The 14,717-nt window shown below is 40.9% G+C and overlaps 3 protein-coding genes across 3 annotated transcripts in view; 2 read left to right on the top strand and 1 right to left on the bottom strand.

Moving 5' to 3' along the window:
* Positions 1 to 14,717, top strand: part of LOC130685729 (lipid droplet-associated hydrolase-like) — a 91,156-nt gene that overhangs the window by 72,630 nt on the left and 3,809 nt on the right. The window lies entirely within an intron of this gene.
* Positions 779 to 4,998, top strand: LOC130685719 (ankyrin-2-like). The gene is made up of 4 exons (XM_057509040.1): positions 779 to 1,071; positions 1,135 to 1,640; positions 1,715 to 1,830; positions 1,912 to 4,998. The coding sequence occupies exons 1-4, from the start codon at positions 815 to 817 to the stop codon at positions 4,255 to 4,257; spliced, it is 3,225 nt and encodes a 1,074-aa protein (XP_057365023.1). The 5' UTR covers positions 779 to 814; the 3' UTR covers positions 4,258 to 4,998.
* On the bottom strand, positions 8,928 to 12,718 carry LOC130685734 (uncharacterized). The gene is made up of 14 exons (XM_057509058.2): positions 12,290 to 12,718; positions 12,101 to 12,193; positions 11,649 to 12,037; positions 11,456 to 11,584; positions 11,150 to 11,396; positions 10,862 to 11,016; positions 10,653 to 10,758; positions 10,389 to 10,594; positions 10,154 to 10,306; positions 10,034 to 10,064; positions 9,719 to 9,960; positions 9,472 to 9,630; positions 9,221 to 9,403; positions 8,928 to 9,158 (listed from the first exon to the last, which is right to left on the bottom strand). The coding sequence occupies exons 1-14, from the start codon at positions 12,657 to 12,659 to the stop codon at positions 8,994 to 8,996; spliced, it is 2,628 nt and encodes an 875-aa protein (XP_057365041.1). The 5' UTR covers positions 12,660 to 12,718; the 3' UTR covers positions 8,928 to 8,993.

Below are 14,717 nucleotides of genomic sequence, written 5' to 3'. Positions count from 1 at the left end.
ACTACGTTTATCATAGAAATGACGTAGTCGATATTAATAGCATATTTACGGTATATAAAAAGAAAAGAAGGTGGAAAAGCTTCAGGAAAGATAATGAGAAAATAATAGGATAAGGTATAAATGTCGAAACCGAACAGTGCAAAGCGCAATTAGTAAAACTCTATGATAAAATGTTTTGTATGCAGAAAACATTAAAAGAAATTATTGGAAAGACTGACAGAGCGAATTACTAATTCGACGCAAAATCTTAAAAAATCTCGAGCTCTTTAAAAATGTAGAATAAAGTTTTTTATATTCTAGTAAAAATTTCATCGAAATATGTGTCCCAGATTCTGAGATATCGTCATTTTAGTTTCTTTATAAAAACAGGAGCTCCTCGATAAATACGCGAGCACTTATGGAAAAACCCACGTTTCAAGCCGTGTTTCAATTGCTGAGAAGGATTGGCAATTGAAACATCTAGAGGTACCTCCAGTTTTTTTACCCCTAAGAGATGTTCACCTTTGACGAATCCCCCCCTCCAAAAAAATATTTTTGTGTTGCTGGTTGTATAACTGGATACAAATCTATATATTTTTTTAGCTTAATTAGGCGATTTTTGTAATCGGGGGAAACAAAAATGAGTTTTTTGTTCCAACCACACCCTACCTCCCCTACACTTATGCACTTATGCTTGATAGCCAGATAAACTGACTGATAAACTGAAAGCAGTTTCGGGTTGCAAGTGAGGGTTGTTCAGTGCCAAACGGTATTTTCCAACAGCTGCTCGCACAAACTCTTGTCTGGCTAGTCTCGGGTGCAGTTAAGTCTAAAAATGTCAACGATTCCTGTAGTAAATGTAGATGGCATCCAATTCTATCGCAAGGATTTCCTATGGAATGGTCAATTTGGTTATGTGTATCGTGGTACATATAAAGGTCGACGTGTAGCAGTCAAACGAGTTCGGAAGAGTGGAAGCGACGAAGGACAAAGCAATCCGAAAGAAGTTGACAACGAGTTAAAAATTCTGCAGCAGTTGGACCATCCCAATATAGTAAAATTTGTCCACTTCGCAAACGATGTAGACTTCAAGTAAGATTATTACGCGATAACTTTGAATTAAAACGAGATTTCCATATGGTTTCTGCGATTTAGTTACTTTGCTTTGGAATTGTGCGACGCATCATTGGATCAGGTATTCCTAAATGAGAACGATCCTCGGAAATATAAAGAAACTGCGTTACCAAATGATTTCGAGGTTTTCTCCCAATTAGCCACTGGTCTCAAATACATTCATTCACAGAATGTAATCCATCGTGACATCAAGCCTGAAAATATTCTAATTTCTGTGAAACGTACTAACCAAAGTAAAGAGATAACGATCAAGTGGGCTGATTTTGGATTGTCACGAGCAGTGAATGAACGAGGAACATTCACAATGAGTGGAATAAGGGGGACTCAACGTTGGTTCTCTCCCGAAATGTTGGAAATTTTGGAGAAAAACCAAAGCAATGAAGTAAATAGAGGCTCCATCAAAAGCGACGTATACGCAGAAGGTCTCGTGTTCGGTTATATTCTCTTGAAAGGAAGACATATCTACGGAGGAAATGAATTAGAAATTTTGACGAGCATCAAGGAAAACAATTTTGTTAAAATGAGTAGTAAGTTACCTCTTGAGGAAAGTTCATACATAACATAAGCATGATAAGTAAATGTTAAAAAAAATTTTTAATAGAGATACACGAGAAGCATTTAGCACGTAAATTGATAGAACAAATGCTGATCACGATACCCGAAGAAAGAATTACAGCCGATGAAGTAGTTAATCAACTTCAATCAATAAAAATCAAAGTAGGCCTAATGAAGTCACACAAGTTTAATACCTTCTTCGTCATTGAAATTGGAGTCCTCTAACAAGAATTTTCCATTTAGCTTATCGAAGAACAAGAAAACCTCCATCGGCTCAGTGAATTTCCAACAACAGATTTTAGGAATAAAATCGAATCATTAATGCAATTTGGCATCGACTTCAACAAAATGGGTAACAATGGAAGGAATTTACTTCATCTTTTGTGTCAAAATACTTCAAGTCCAAACTTAATCGATTTGATTAAACTCTTGACTGAACTCGGCATCGACGAAAACGCAAAAACCAACGATGGATGGAATGCTCTTCATTTTCTGTGTTCTAACAATTCAAGCCCACATTTAATCGATTTGATTAAACTCTTGACTGAACTCGGCATCGACGAAAACGCAAAAACCAACGATGGATGGAATGCTCTTCATTTTCTGTGTTCTAACAATTCAAGCCCACACGTAATCGATGCGATTAAAATCTTGATCGAACTCGGCATCGACAAGGATACAAAAACCAACAGTGAATCCAATGCGCTTCATTTTTTGTGTTCTAACAATTCAACCCCACACATAATTGATGCGATTAAACTCTTGATCGAACTTGGCATCAACAAAAACGCAAAGACCAACGATGGATGGAATGCGCTTCATTTCTTGTGTTCTAACAATTCAACCCCACACATAATTGATGCGATTAAATTCTTGATCGAACTCGGCATCGACAAGGACGCAAAAACCAACGATGAATCCAATGCGCTTCATTTTTTGTGTTCTAACAATTTAAACCCAAACCTAATCGATGCGATAGAACTCTTGATCGAACTTGGCATCAACAAAAACGCAAAAACCAACAATGGATGGAATGCACTTCATTTTTTGTGTTCTAACAATTCAAGCCCACACTTAATCGATGCGATTAAACTCTTGATCGAACTCGACGTCGATAAGGACGCAAAAATCAACAATGGATCCAATGCGCTTCACCTTTTGTGTCGATACAATTCAAGCCCACTCTTAATCGATGCGATTAAACTCTTGATTGAAATCGGCATCGACAAGGACGCAAAAATCAACAATGGATCTAATGCACTTCATCTTTTGTGTCGATACAACTCAAGCCCACACTTAAACGATGCGATTAAACTCTTGATCGGAATCGGCAACGAAAAGGACGCAAAGGACGACGATGGATGGAATGCGCTTCATTTTTTGTGTTCTAACAATTCAAGCCCATACTTTACCGATGCGATTAAACTCTTGATTGAAATCGGCATCGACAAGGATGCAAAAATCAACAGTGGATCTAATGCGCTTCATATTTTGTGTCGATACAACTCAAGCCCACACTTAATCGATGCAATTAAACTCTTGATCGAAATCGGCAACGAAATAGACGCAAAGGACGACGATGGATGGAATGCGCTTCATTTTTTGTGTTCTAACAATTCAAGCCCATACTTAACCGATGCGATTAAACTCTTGTTCGAACTCGGCAACGACAAGGACGCAAAGGACGACAATGGATGGAATGCGGTTCATTTGTTGTGTTCTAACAATTCAAGCCCACACTCAGTCGATGCGATTAAAGTCTTGATCGAACTCGGCATCGACAAGGACGCAAAAATCATCGATGGGTCCAATGCGCTTCATCTTTTATGTCGATACAATTCAAGCCCACACTTAATCGATGCGATTGAACTCTTGATTGCACTCGGCATCGACAAGGATTCAAAAACCAACGCTGGATCCAATGCGCTTCATTTTTTATGTTCTAACAATTCAAGCCCATACTTAATCGATGCGATTAAACTCTTGATCGAACTCGGCGTCGACAAAAACGTAAAAAACAACGCTGGATACAATGCGCTTCATCTTTTGTGTCGATACAGTTCAAGCCCACACTTAATCGATGCGATTGAACTCTTGATCGATCTCGGCATCTACAGAAAAGCAAAAACCAACGCTGGATCCAATGCGCTTCATTTTTTGTGTTCTAACAATTCATGCCCACACCTAATCGTTGCGATTAAACTGTTGATCGAACTCGGCATCGACAAGGATTCAAAAACCAACGACGGATCTAATGCGCTTCATTTTTTGTGTTCGAACAATTCAGGCTCACACTTAATCGATGTGATTGAACTCTTGATCGAGCTCGGCATCGACAAAAACGCAAGAACCAACGCTGGATACAATGCGCTTCATCTTTTGTGTCGATACAATTCAAGCCCACACTTAATCGATGCCATTAAACTCTTGATCGAACTCGGCATCGACAAAAACACAAAAACCAACGCTGGATACAGTGCGATTCAGTTTTTGAGTTCTAACAATTCAAACCCACACTTAATTGTTGCGATTGATCGAACTCGTCATCGAAAAAAACACAAATACCGACGCTGTATCCAATGCGCTTAATTTTTTGTGGTCTAACAATTCAAGCCCACACCGTATCGTTGCGATTAAACTCATGGTATATATAGGGTGAACTTCATGGTAACCATATTGATGGATAAGCCTAAGCATTCTATGGTTTGTGATGGGCTTTCTATCGATTTTTCTGTGCTGATAATAGACCCTAGTATTTCTAGTGTTGACCTCTTCCTGTGAACCGCTGATTCTGCTGCTTGCCGGGAATTGACGCTTTAGTATGTCGTCGAGATAAATGACCAAACGAAGCCCATTCTTTCTGAGGTATGCAACCACTACTCTTAAAAGTTTTGTGAATGCCCCAAGGTGCGGAGCTCAAACCGAAAGGAAGGACTACAAATTCGTAGAGCATGTCTTTCCAAAAGAATTGCAAGAATTTTCTTTGGCCTACAAACGCTGGCCAACATTCAGCTGGCCAAAGTGCCTTCATTTACTAAGGCTATTCCATGTTCGGTGACGAGGTTCCCGCCACCGTGCTGGAATCGGATTTGTCCCCGTTTTTGGGCTCTCGCACTTCAGCGACACGAGCCATTAACAGGACATCGACGTGGTTCCTCAACCTCCGATGTTCAATCATCAGATACACAATAAGAGGCACTGGAAACAGAAATCCAATAACCCACTCAAATGGGTACCGCTTGACGTTCTCCTTTTCTTCCCATTGTCGGCATAGGCCTTCGACCGCTTTTAGATGCGAACTAGAATCCTCCATTATTGGGCTCTTTATCTGATAACTCAGTAATCTTTGTGCAATTATTGTTGGTCGGTAGTACAATGTCTTAATTTATTTTACCAATCCGATACGGTTTATTCCCCATGTTACTAGACTCTCTGTCTCACGTAGTGACGACAGACAGAGCTACTTTAGAGGATACAACAACGAGACTTATGTTTCTCAGAATTAACGGTGACCTTTTAGCTGTGATTAATTTTTACTGACTGACGAAAGCGTTGCAGACGATCCTTCCACTATTACATAAGAGTGCGGGAAAACGGGAAGAAAAGGTGGGCTAAACGGTAACCAAATATTCGTCGCACCATTACCACTGGCTGTGGATGTTCCATCACCGGCACCAGCAAGCTGCTCAGCATCCCGGTCGCTTCTTCTTAAATGACACTTGTGACAATCATTGGCAGCATCTATCGAAAACTCGCTTGCAGAACCCAGTCATCTGAGGTTGCCGAACAAAGCCTTGGGATTTTAATCACCTCGGCTGCCGGAAGAACTTGCGGCAAACCTATTCCACCGATCCGTCTTCCCGGGCAATGGAGCATTATTGTCACATTGTCTTTCCCCGCGTAGACCCACTTTCGTCCTCCGACATAGAATAGATCTATGCCGGGTATTTATATGCTCTAACTTGATTTTCAGGAATTCCCTTCTTAAAAAAAAATTTAAGCTTTGGGAGCTTAGGCAGTTTTATGCCCACTTTTTACTATCCAAACCACAGTTCTTTTGAATGGCTCCCTGCTCCTACAGAAACACGGCCGCCGTGCAGCTCTTCATTCTACCTTTTCTGTCAATGGGCTTCAAGAACGGGTATACACTGCCCATGAACGGTGCGCATTTTCGTGCTTCGTAAGCATTGAACTCTACAAACAGTTGGCGATCCGGCGACACTCCCAGATACGGAGCCAATCCAGCGTAAGAGTGGGAAACCGATTCCCCCTTGCTGGTGGCTACTGGCATCGGAAAAACGCTGTAAATCTGCAAAGCGTATTAAATTCGAATGCTGGTAAATGAATGAACAACCGAATGCTGCCGTTTGCAAGTACCGCCTCCACCCTAGCTTCTTGGTAGGCCCTCCAGCCATTACCCCCTTGAAGCGCCGGTGTCAGTCCCCATCTTTGTGGTAACGCCTGTCGAACGTACGCTTGAGTCAGTACATTCGGGGGGGCAAATCAGAGGTGACAGCTTCCCTATTGCGGTGTCAGCCAGCCCAGTCTGCCAGCCGTGCCGGACCTCCGCCGTCCAGTCCAGTGCGCAATTAGCTTTCTCGATTGATCTCGCCACTTTTTGGAGATAAAGCAACTCTCTCGCCAGGTGTGTCCAGCTCTCGTTGAAGGCCTTTCTCAGCTGAGCTTGTTCGCGGCGCATCTGTCCCGACGCCGCCATCAAGCTGTCAATTTCTGCTTCATGTTCCGCCAGGTGCCCCAGCGTGACATTCAGGAGTGTTGCTTGTTCCTGAACAAGATGCACTACTTCTAGGCCCTTCTTGTCAAAAGATTCGAGCCTTCAATGCACCGACTCTAGCTCCTGGGTGGTAACGGTCCCAAATAACCAGCTAAGTAACTTACCTCCAGCGTCGAACATTCCGCGCCTCCGCCGGGTTCCATCGCCCTTCAGGGCTCTCTAGCTCCCTGAAATCCTGCCGCCGACGCTCAGCTCTAGACTTGATTTCCACCAAGTCGAACGCAGGTCCCTCCAAGAATGGCTTCACTTCCATTAGGAAATTTCCCGTAGCGACTTTGTCAAACGCACGCAGCATTTCGTCCACCCAGTTGGTGACACGCTTAATCACCTGCTCCCCGTTTGGTTGGCACATCGTAAATGACGATCCATTCAGAATCGCCTAACGCTAGGGTTCCCTCTGGTTGAAAAACGGCTCCTTCGGTCATCACGAATTGGGCTCTCATTTTGTGCGTTTGACTTTGTCCAATAGCGCAGATTACCGACAAGAACAGCATGTTCTTCATCCACCCTGGTGCCCGTCTTTGTCGGACCAGACGACCAGGTTGCGCTGCTACGTCCTCCTGAACCCCAGCCTTTGGTTCCACCTCCACTTGTAGGTTTTCGCTGCAATCTTCCTCTATCACTTCCAGTGGTCGGCGTTTCGCCTTTCCCCTTGCGCCTTTCGTCTCGGGTTGTCTAGCCACTGCCGCAGTGTCGCTTTTCAGCGATCTCTCAGGACTCGTGCCCACACGCACCGCCGCCTCAGGTTCCATCGTTGCCTCCTGTAATCTCGTTGAAGATCGTGCCGCTGCACTTAAGAGGTGTCGTTGGCCTTAACCCCGTGTAATAGATCTGAATCTCAAAAGGTTTTTGAGTTATTATCTTACCTTTTAAAAAGTAAAATAATAAAAGGCAAAATAATAACTTTTACCTTTCGAATCATTACCTTTTTTCCTTCAATCATATGTTTTTATGAATCTCTAGAAAATTCCGCCATTTCACAGCCAAATCTGTTTTCTTTTGGTGAAATTGCGGATTCAATAATATGCTGAAAGATTTCGTTACTTAACGCTACCGATAAATCGAAAATTTCGTTATTGACGCATCTGTAGTATTTAAATTAACTATTCATTTTCTGGGATGTTATGGTTCTGTTTATATAAGAATTTTATTTTATTTTTATTATATTTAATAATTTAATTTATATTTTATATTAGAAGTAACTGAAACCGAAGGTATTTTAAAGTGTATTAGCTTCTCCACGAAGTTGCGGTAATTAATTGGCAAAATTTGCTTGTTTTCGAAAATGAAGCCGCAGTGGTTTCATATAGATCGCATCGCGTACGATTTAATGTGGAGTGAGGCTCGTTTATGGTATCCCATTTTTCTCTCCGGTTGTTCATTTGAAGCTAGTTTTCCCACGACACCAAAGGCGACATAATCAAACACTTCATTAATCGACTTCCGTGATGCTGAATGCAATAACCTTACAAACATTCGTCTATTATTAATGCGTTGCCGTTCAAGTTACACTGTTAAATCAATGAAAGCGAATATATTAGCCTCAGTTGAGTTTTGCAGGGAAGGTGTTCTGCAGATGTATGTGCATTCAGACCTACACGGAATCTCCTCGTGAAAGGACATTCTCCTTAGAGAAACCTCAGTTAGTTTTTATGGTGATTTTACTCGTCAATCGGTAATCGAAATTTTATTTACGCAGGCCCATTGAGAAGAGGATGAGATCTCCATGTCTTTTTGTTGACGATCTGTTTCTTCTCACAAGGTAAGTGTTTATCTTCTACCATTGCTTGATTTGAGGCGTATACTCGATGTGTAAATCGTCTAGGTGAATATTTTTTTTAAATTTTTCTGAGACTGGAATTACCGCTTGTACCGTCTGTTGCCTGGCCTTGTTTAATGAAACTGTTGGCTATCTTGTTTGCTCAAATACGTTACCGCCGTTTTGCTTGTTTTTTGCTCATTCGCATCATCTTCGCTTTTGTAGTTACAGTGATGTCTGCGTTGGTACCATCTGTGGTATCGTTATTGTGCTTCATCCCAATCTCATCTGTTTCTCGTCTAGTTCTTTACGCACTTTTGCGACTTTCCGTATTGCGATCGTTGTTTTATATCCCCTTAGCTTCAAGAAGATCACCTTTGGCCCTTTTCCCGCTTAGCATTCACCAGGGTTTTTTTTTTTTCGCTGTCTGAAATATATCTCTGAAGCTCCTATCTATGAAGCTTTGGAGGCTGCGAATTTTATTTCGAAGGAGACTCACCTTATCTTCCTCCTGCCTCATTTGATCTACATTCAGTTTAATCAGTTTTTTTTCTCTCGCTTTGCATCTTCGTCTAGTGGTGTGATGGCTGACATCATAGGTCAATGTTGGTATAACTCAGCTTATTATAAGGTTGAAGTTTCACGTTCTTTTAAGTCTAGGTTTTTTTCAACATAGCGGACGCAAGGACACAGTTATACGTGACACTAGGGAACCTTTTTATATTGAGGCCAAATTACAAGTTGTTGAATTGCTGATGAAGCAAGGAAAACTTAAACTGTTGAATAAACAACAAGAAAACCAGGAAGAGCAATGCTGGCATCGGTTATAAACCTAATCATCATTTGATTGCTTGTCGAGGTAATTTCAAAAGGTGTCCTAACAGATCCCGATTTTTCTAACAGGAGCTTCGAGTAAATAGTCGGTCCATCGTAAACCTAAATGTCAAAAAAATTCTAGAATTGTTAATGTTCTAAACGATTGTCTAAACCTAACTGACATAGAGAAAATCTGCTTGATCCTGAGTTTCAAAGAAAGCAAAAAGCAGCCGGATTTTTAAACCAGGTTTCAATTCGATGGTCCAACGGCAGTCACTTAAATGCGAATAAACCACAGGGTAATTGGGGCTTTTGATTATTCCGCTAGATCCATCAAAGGTATGGTTGCATTGTGGTGTAGAAATCTGTGCGAGTCAAGACATTTTGAGTTTAATTTTCATTACATCTACTACAGAATGAACAATAGTCTTACTCTGGAGACCGTCCAGGAGAATGGAGGTTCTTCTCGTATTTCAGGGGATGGTAAATGAACCATCATTCTGTTGCTGATCGAATAGGTGACTGCCCTCTGTTGATCTTCAGCTTCCCCATTGTACAGCACGAGACCTTCAGTACTCCACCCGTCATAAATCTGTTGATTTCAAACGGTAATTGCCATGAACGTTAAATGCTAGCAGACAAAAAGAAATGTGCGAAGAAAGAGGGAAAAAAAAGCTTGCTATAAGTGGGGGTGACTCAGCTGGCGGAGGCACTGTTACAGGTAAGTGGCCAAATACAGAGCTCCTCGCAGTAGTAGAAATTGATTTCCTCCGCTGATACAAGACGAAATCCGAGTTGCTTAGTGCAAGAGTATCTTCGCTGTTCTTCGTTTCCAAAAACCAAAAGCAGTCGGTGATTTCGGGATTAGCAGAATAGGTTGGCGTCGAAATCACTCCTTCACCTCTAATATAACCGCCGCATCCTGATCCAGATTTAACAAAAACAAATACGTAAAATACTTTATCATGTCAGGCAATTGTACATCTGATATCTACCTGGTACAAACGGTTCGCTTGTTGCGTTTATCTGAAAGTAGTTCCCCAAATTGTATGCCGGGATTTATTGAATTCATTTTTAATTCACAACTTTTTCACGACCCATTATAGCCTACTTACACTTGCGTAAAGGGCAGTGATTCCATATTGCACATCATGATAAGATGGAAATTCTACATAAAGCTCGTTGGAAGACGATCGTACGGAGAATTGATTTTGTGAGCCGCCCCGGGAGAACAGAAGAGGACTAGTGGAGTAAGGCCCGTCATAGATCTGCATTGAAATGTTATTATATAGAACAGTTGCAAGATCATGGCGACGATTCCAAAGCTGACTGATATTAATGTGATGTTACTTTAACAAAATGCATGTTTTCGAAAGTAAGGTATTTTTCGAACGTTAGCCAAATCTGATGAGTGGGTTCTACCGATATCAAAACGGTAGTTTTACGGACAACATCGGACATTCTATCCGAGTGAATTTCATTGGCAGGCTTGGGGATTATCAGCGACGAAAAATTTCCGGATGAATTTGTGAATTGCTGACACATGTTGCCGTAACCTTCAGGAAGAAAAGATAATAAAATGAATAGTTTATCAGGGTAATAATTGAAACTTGCTGCATGTATAGTCTTCATCGGAACCATCGAAACAATCAAATTTTCCATTGCAAACTAGTTCGTTCGGTATGCACTGCCGGCCGCATTTAAACCCATCTTTGCATACCTATAGAACAAGAGTCAGTCATGAAAACCCAGCAATAAAAAAAAGAAAGCGGATATTGGTAATCTCTTCCTGTGTCGGAATACTGGAGGATAAAATAACTTACAGGATCGCAGTAATGTTCATCTCGACCATTTGTACAGTGATTTCGTCCGTCACATATATAGGGTGTGTCTGACGACCAACAACGGTGGTCACAAAAGAAATGCTTTCTTGGACATCTCCAAATGATGTCATTCGAAGCAAACGAACTGTTTGCAGCTATTGTTCACAAATAAATTTAAATGTTACTGCTTATACAGCTAAATTTAAAAATAGGCATATTGAATGTTCACACGTAGTGTGATAAAAGTCAAATTTGAAACGAAATATTCCAGGAAAATTCCTCTTCAACCTTCCTGTCCTTTTGCAAGTATATCCAATGAAGTAGAAGGCCCATTCCAAGTGTCCGTATACTTGGGACTGATTTCAAGTCTGTATTTGCGACACTTGTCTAATGGCTTCCAATCAATCGGGCATGTCTGCGGATTAGCTGGTAAAACCATTGTGAATAGGTTATCATTATTCACATGTTGTCTCAAACAACTCCGCGGAATCCTGATATTGCTGACATTTTGTCTTTGAATATCAACAAATCCATCCTATTTTTTTTTAATTCAATCATCTTCAGTTATATATTCGGTGGTCATTATCAAATTACTTGAAATATTTTCAGATTTAATGAAGTCATCTGAGGCTTGCAACCAGAATTATCCTCCCAATTCAATTTCAATACATCTCCATTTGCCACGGCAGTTAGTAACGATTTCATGCTCCCATCTGCACTTATCTGTCCATAGTCATTATTGTAAAAAAATAACTGTGATACGATAAGTTATTAAAAGCGTAACTACCTTTGGAGGAATTACGGTTTCTATCCGTAAAGTTTTTCCTCTAAGCGATTGGTAATTGGGGATAACTTCTATGACGTAAGATCTGCATTGAATCAGATTTTTGGTCAAATAAAAATTACAAGGATCTTCCTTTTCAGCCGCAGACGGTGATGGCGGAGAAAGAACAATCGAATACGAAATGTTCGAACTCTTTTTTATGCACTTTTGGGGTACAGCTAGAAGAGTTTCTGCCGGCCATTTGTATTCATCACCAGACTGGTATACCCTGATCCAAATGCCGGTACTGAATTTCAGACACTCATCTGAGGGCATTGGCCAATTGATTTCAAGCGATTCATTGCTAGCGAAAAAAGCAGTTAATGCCGATCCGTTGAGACTGGAGTTTAAATCTATACAAAAATAATCGATTTTAGTCTCGAATTTTCTAAAGCACAGAACTGTGTAATTTTTACCATCGACGGTATTAATATCAACCAAATGAGCCAACGAACACTTCACCACTCCTTTAAGGTTATCCACTATGTGTTCTCCTTGTTGGAAGATGTCTGAAATTCCATAAAAACATAAACGGGAAAATAGAACGTAAATTATTTATTATTTATAAATTTTAAAAGCACAATTTATGTGTTCAATTAAATTACCTTTTGTTTCTCGTGTGCTACTCTCGACGGTCTCATTTTTATCGATGCCCCTTACAGGGACGGTAGTGGCATTTGTTAAAAATGGTGTTGATGAAAGGAACGACCTGACAGACGGATGTTGTACCAAGATTTCTTTAATTGGAGCGAATAATTCGTTGGATTGATTTGAAAGTGCGGAAACTATAGCCCGGAATGCATCTTCCATTATTTCCAAGCGATGCACTAAAGATAGTTGGCCTTCTGGTGTGCCAGGGGCAACCAGAGTTTCTGTTGAGGCTCCATCATTTTCCTTAGAATCCACTGTTTGCCCAATCACTGTGAATCTCCTGCAAACGAAAAAGAAAGTGAAGCAAATCAGTCTCAACTTCATTGCAACAATGTTCCGTTTGTTGCCGTGCAAGTTGAACAACTTAAGAAATAACTGAGGAAAATTGAATTTTCCGCAGGTCTTATACTCCGCCCAGCCAACAGAGGAACATAGAGCGCTCCACTCTGTATGTGATGTTTCTCTTTCTAGCTGACACGAAAGATAGCGTATCGCGCAGCTGCTCTCAGGTTTCAGCGCATACGAGATACTGCGTAGACTGATCAATTCTAACTTTTCTTGAAGTCCATTAAATTAGAAACGTTTGTTTAAATATTATGTATTTATCGAGGAGTCCATTTCACGTGGCTCAACTAGACACGATTGCCCTTCCCACTGGGGATCTAATTGAGAACTAGAAGTATAGCAATACATTGCTTTGAATTTAAGTATGGACCATGGATTTCCTTAAGAAAGCGAAAAAAAGTCCAAACAAAAGACGGCGTATTGGCAATTGAGCGGAGCAAGCGGGAATTATTGCGGCTCGTGACAATGTTGTCAGTTTCACCCCATTTCGGGTCATTATGTCATTTATCGTCCAGTGTTATTTTTCAAAACATGGGTTTTTCCATCCTCACTTTGTGTCGACTGTCAAGCCACAGCCAGTGACGATGCAATGTTTAAAAATAGTGAATCGTTATCTAAAGAAATATCGTTTCTAAATTCGTTAACACGAGGTTAATGTCACATGGTTTTACATGTATTGAGCTTGAAGCGAGATGTATATTTTATATATATATTCTATATTAACTATAGATATATGTGCCTTCCAGATCGGTGTTAGTGAAGGATTCAAAAGCTTCGAATCATGTAAGTAGGGAAGATATTTTCTGCTACCATGTTTGTATACAGCGCCGCTGTGATACTTGTTTGCTCTGGAGATTTCCACATAATGGCATGCAGGCAAAAGGTTTTTGTCACAAAATAAGCTTGTCGAAACGTTTTTTGAAGTATCCGTCTTCGGGAAATAGAGAAAGTGAGGGTCGATGCCATTAGATGTGTACTAATTGTTGTACTAATGAACATCCTCATATTAAATCGGATATGGACGGAACTGGTTACCATGGCAACCAAACACCTTTAAATCCAATGCGGCATTTCAATTCCTGTGGATACAACAATCGGCAAAAATGAAAATGTTACATAACTGTTTGTAAACGTCTATTGAACTACGTGAATAAATTACTCCCAATCCAAAATAACCACATTGTCCAATATCACAGTAATCTACAAATTTTATTTCCCGGGAAATAAGCCAGCTGGGTGCTCTTGTACTTTCGCTATTGCAGGCGAAAATTGTGTATAGACGTCCTCCAGCTCGCCGAAATCCAATATCAGCGAATTCCCCATAAATACGCCAAAATGGACGTGCTGTTTTACGAAATCATTTCCTCTATTTTAACAGTGTCGCTCTATATATTATATTCGCTCATTTGGCTGACTCCTACGGGAATTGGCTTAATGGTGATTGGAGAGGTAATCTACGATGAATGGCGCAAACTTCCTTTTACACCAGAAACAGCAAGAAAAGCAAAACCAGCAAATAAACCAGAAAACTCACGCAGACTACCAGAAACTGCGTCACCGACATCTGACGTGGCTGAAGTGTGGAACAGCAATCTGCTAACCAACGAAGCCGTAACCCAGAGAGAAGTGGTGGGAACTCTATCTGCTGTCTTGACTGAAATTCCAGGAGCGTCTTCATCAATGGAAAATGCCTACGATAGAGAACACGTATCTGCGGGTACAACCGATGCCACTGAAACGCAGCAGATAACGATGGTAGAAACCGTGGACGAGACGCCTGAGGTGTACAGCGAATGCCTATCGGATACTGATGGATTACACCATGAACATACTTGTGGCAGATACTTTTGTCCCACATTAACAACGCCGCCGATAAGAAAACCAGAGGGGATCCTAGAAGTTCCAAGAGAGCAAGTGTTCAAATTTCTGCATAATGATGACAGCACAAAGAGTATGTGGTGGAAGAGCTTACCTTTTAATGAACGTAGCCCAGAGATCAATTCATCCTCTTCACCAGTTACTAGCGAACCTCGCGGG

This window comes from Daphnia carinata, chromosome 9 (assembly GCF_022539665.2).
Source record: "Daphnia carinata strain CSIRO-1 chromosome 9, CSIRO_AGI_Dcar_HiC_V3, whole genome shotgun sequence".
NCBI lineage: Eukaryota > Metazoa > Arthropoda > Branchiopoda > Diplostraca > Daphniidae > Daphnia > Daphnia carinata.
This window is presented reverse-complemented; position numbering and strand designations above follow the sequence as displayed.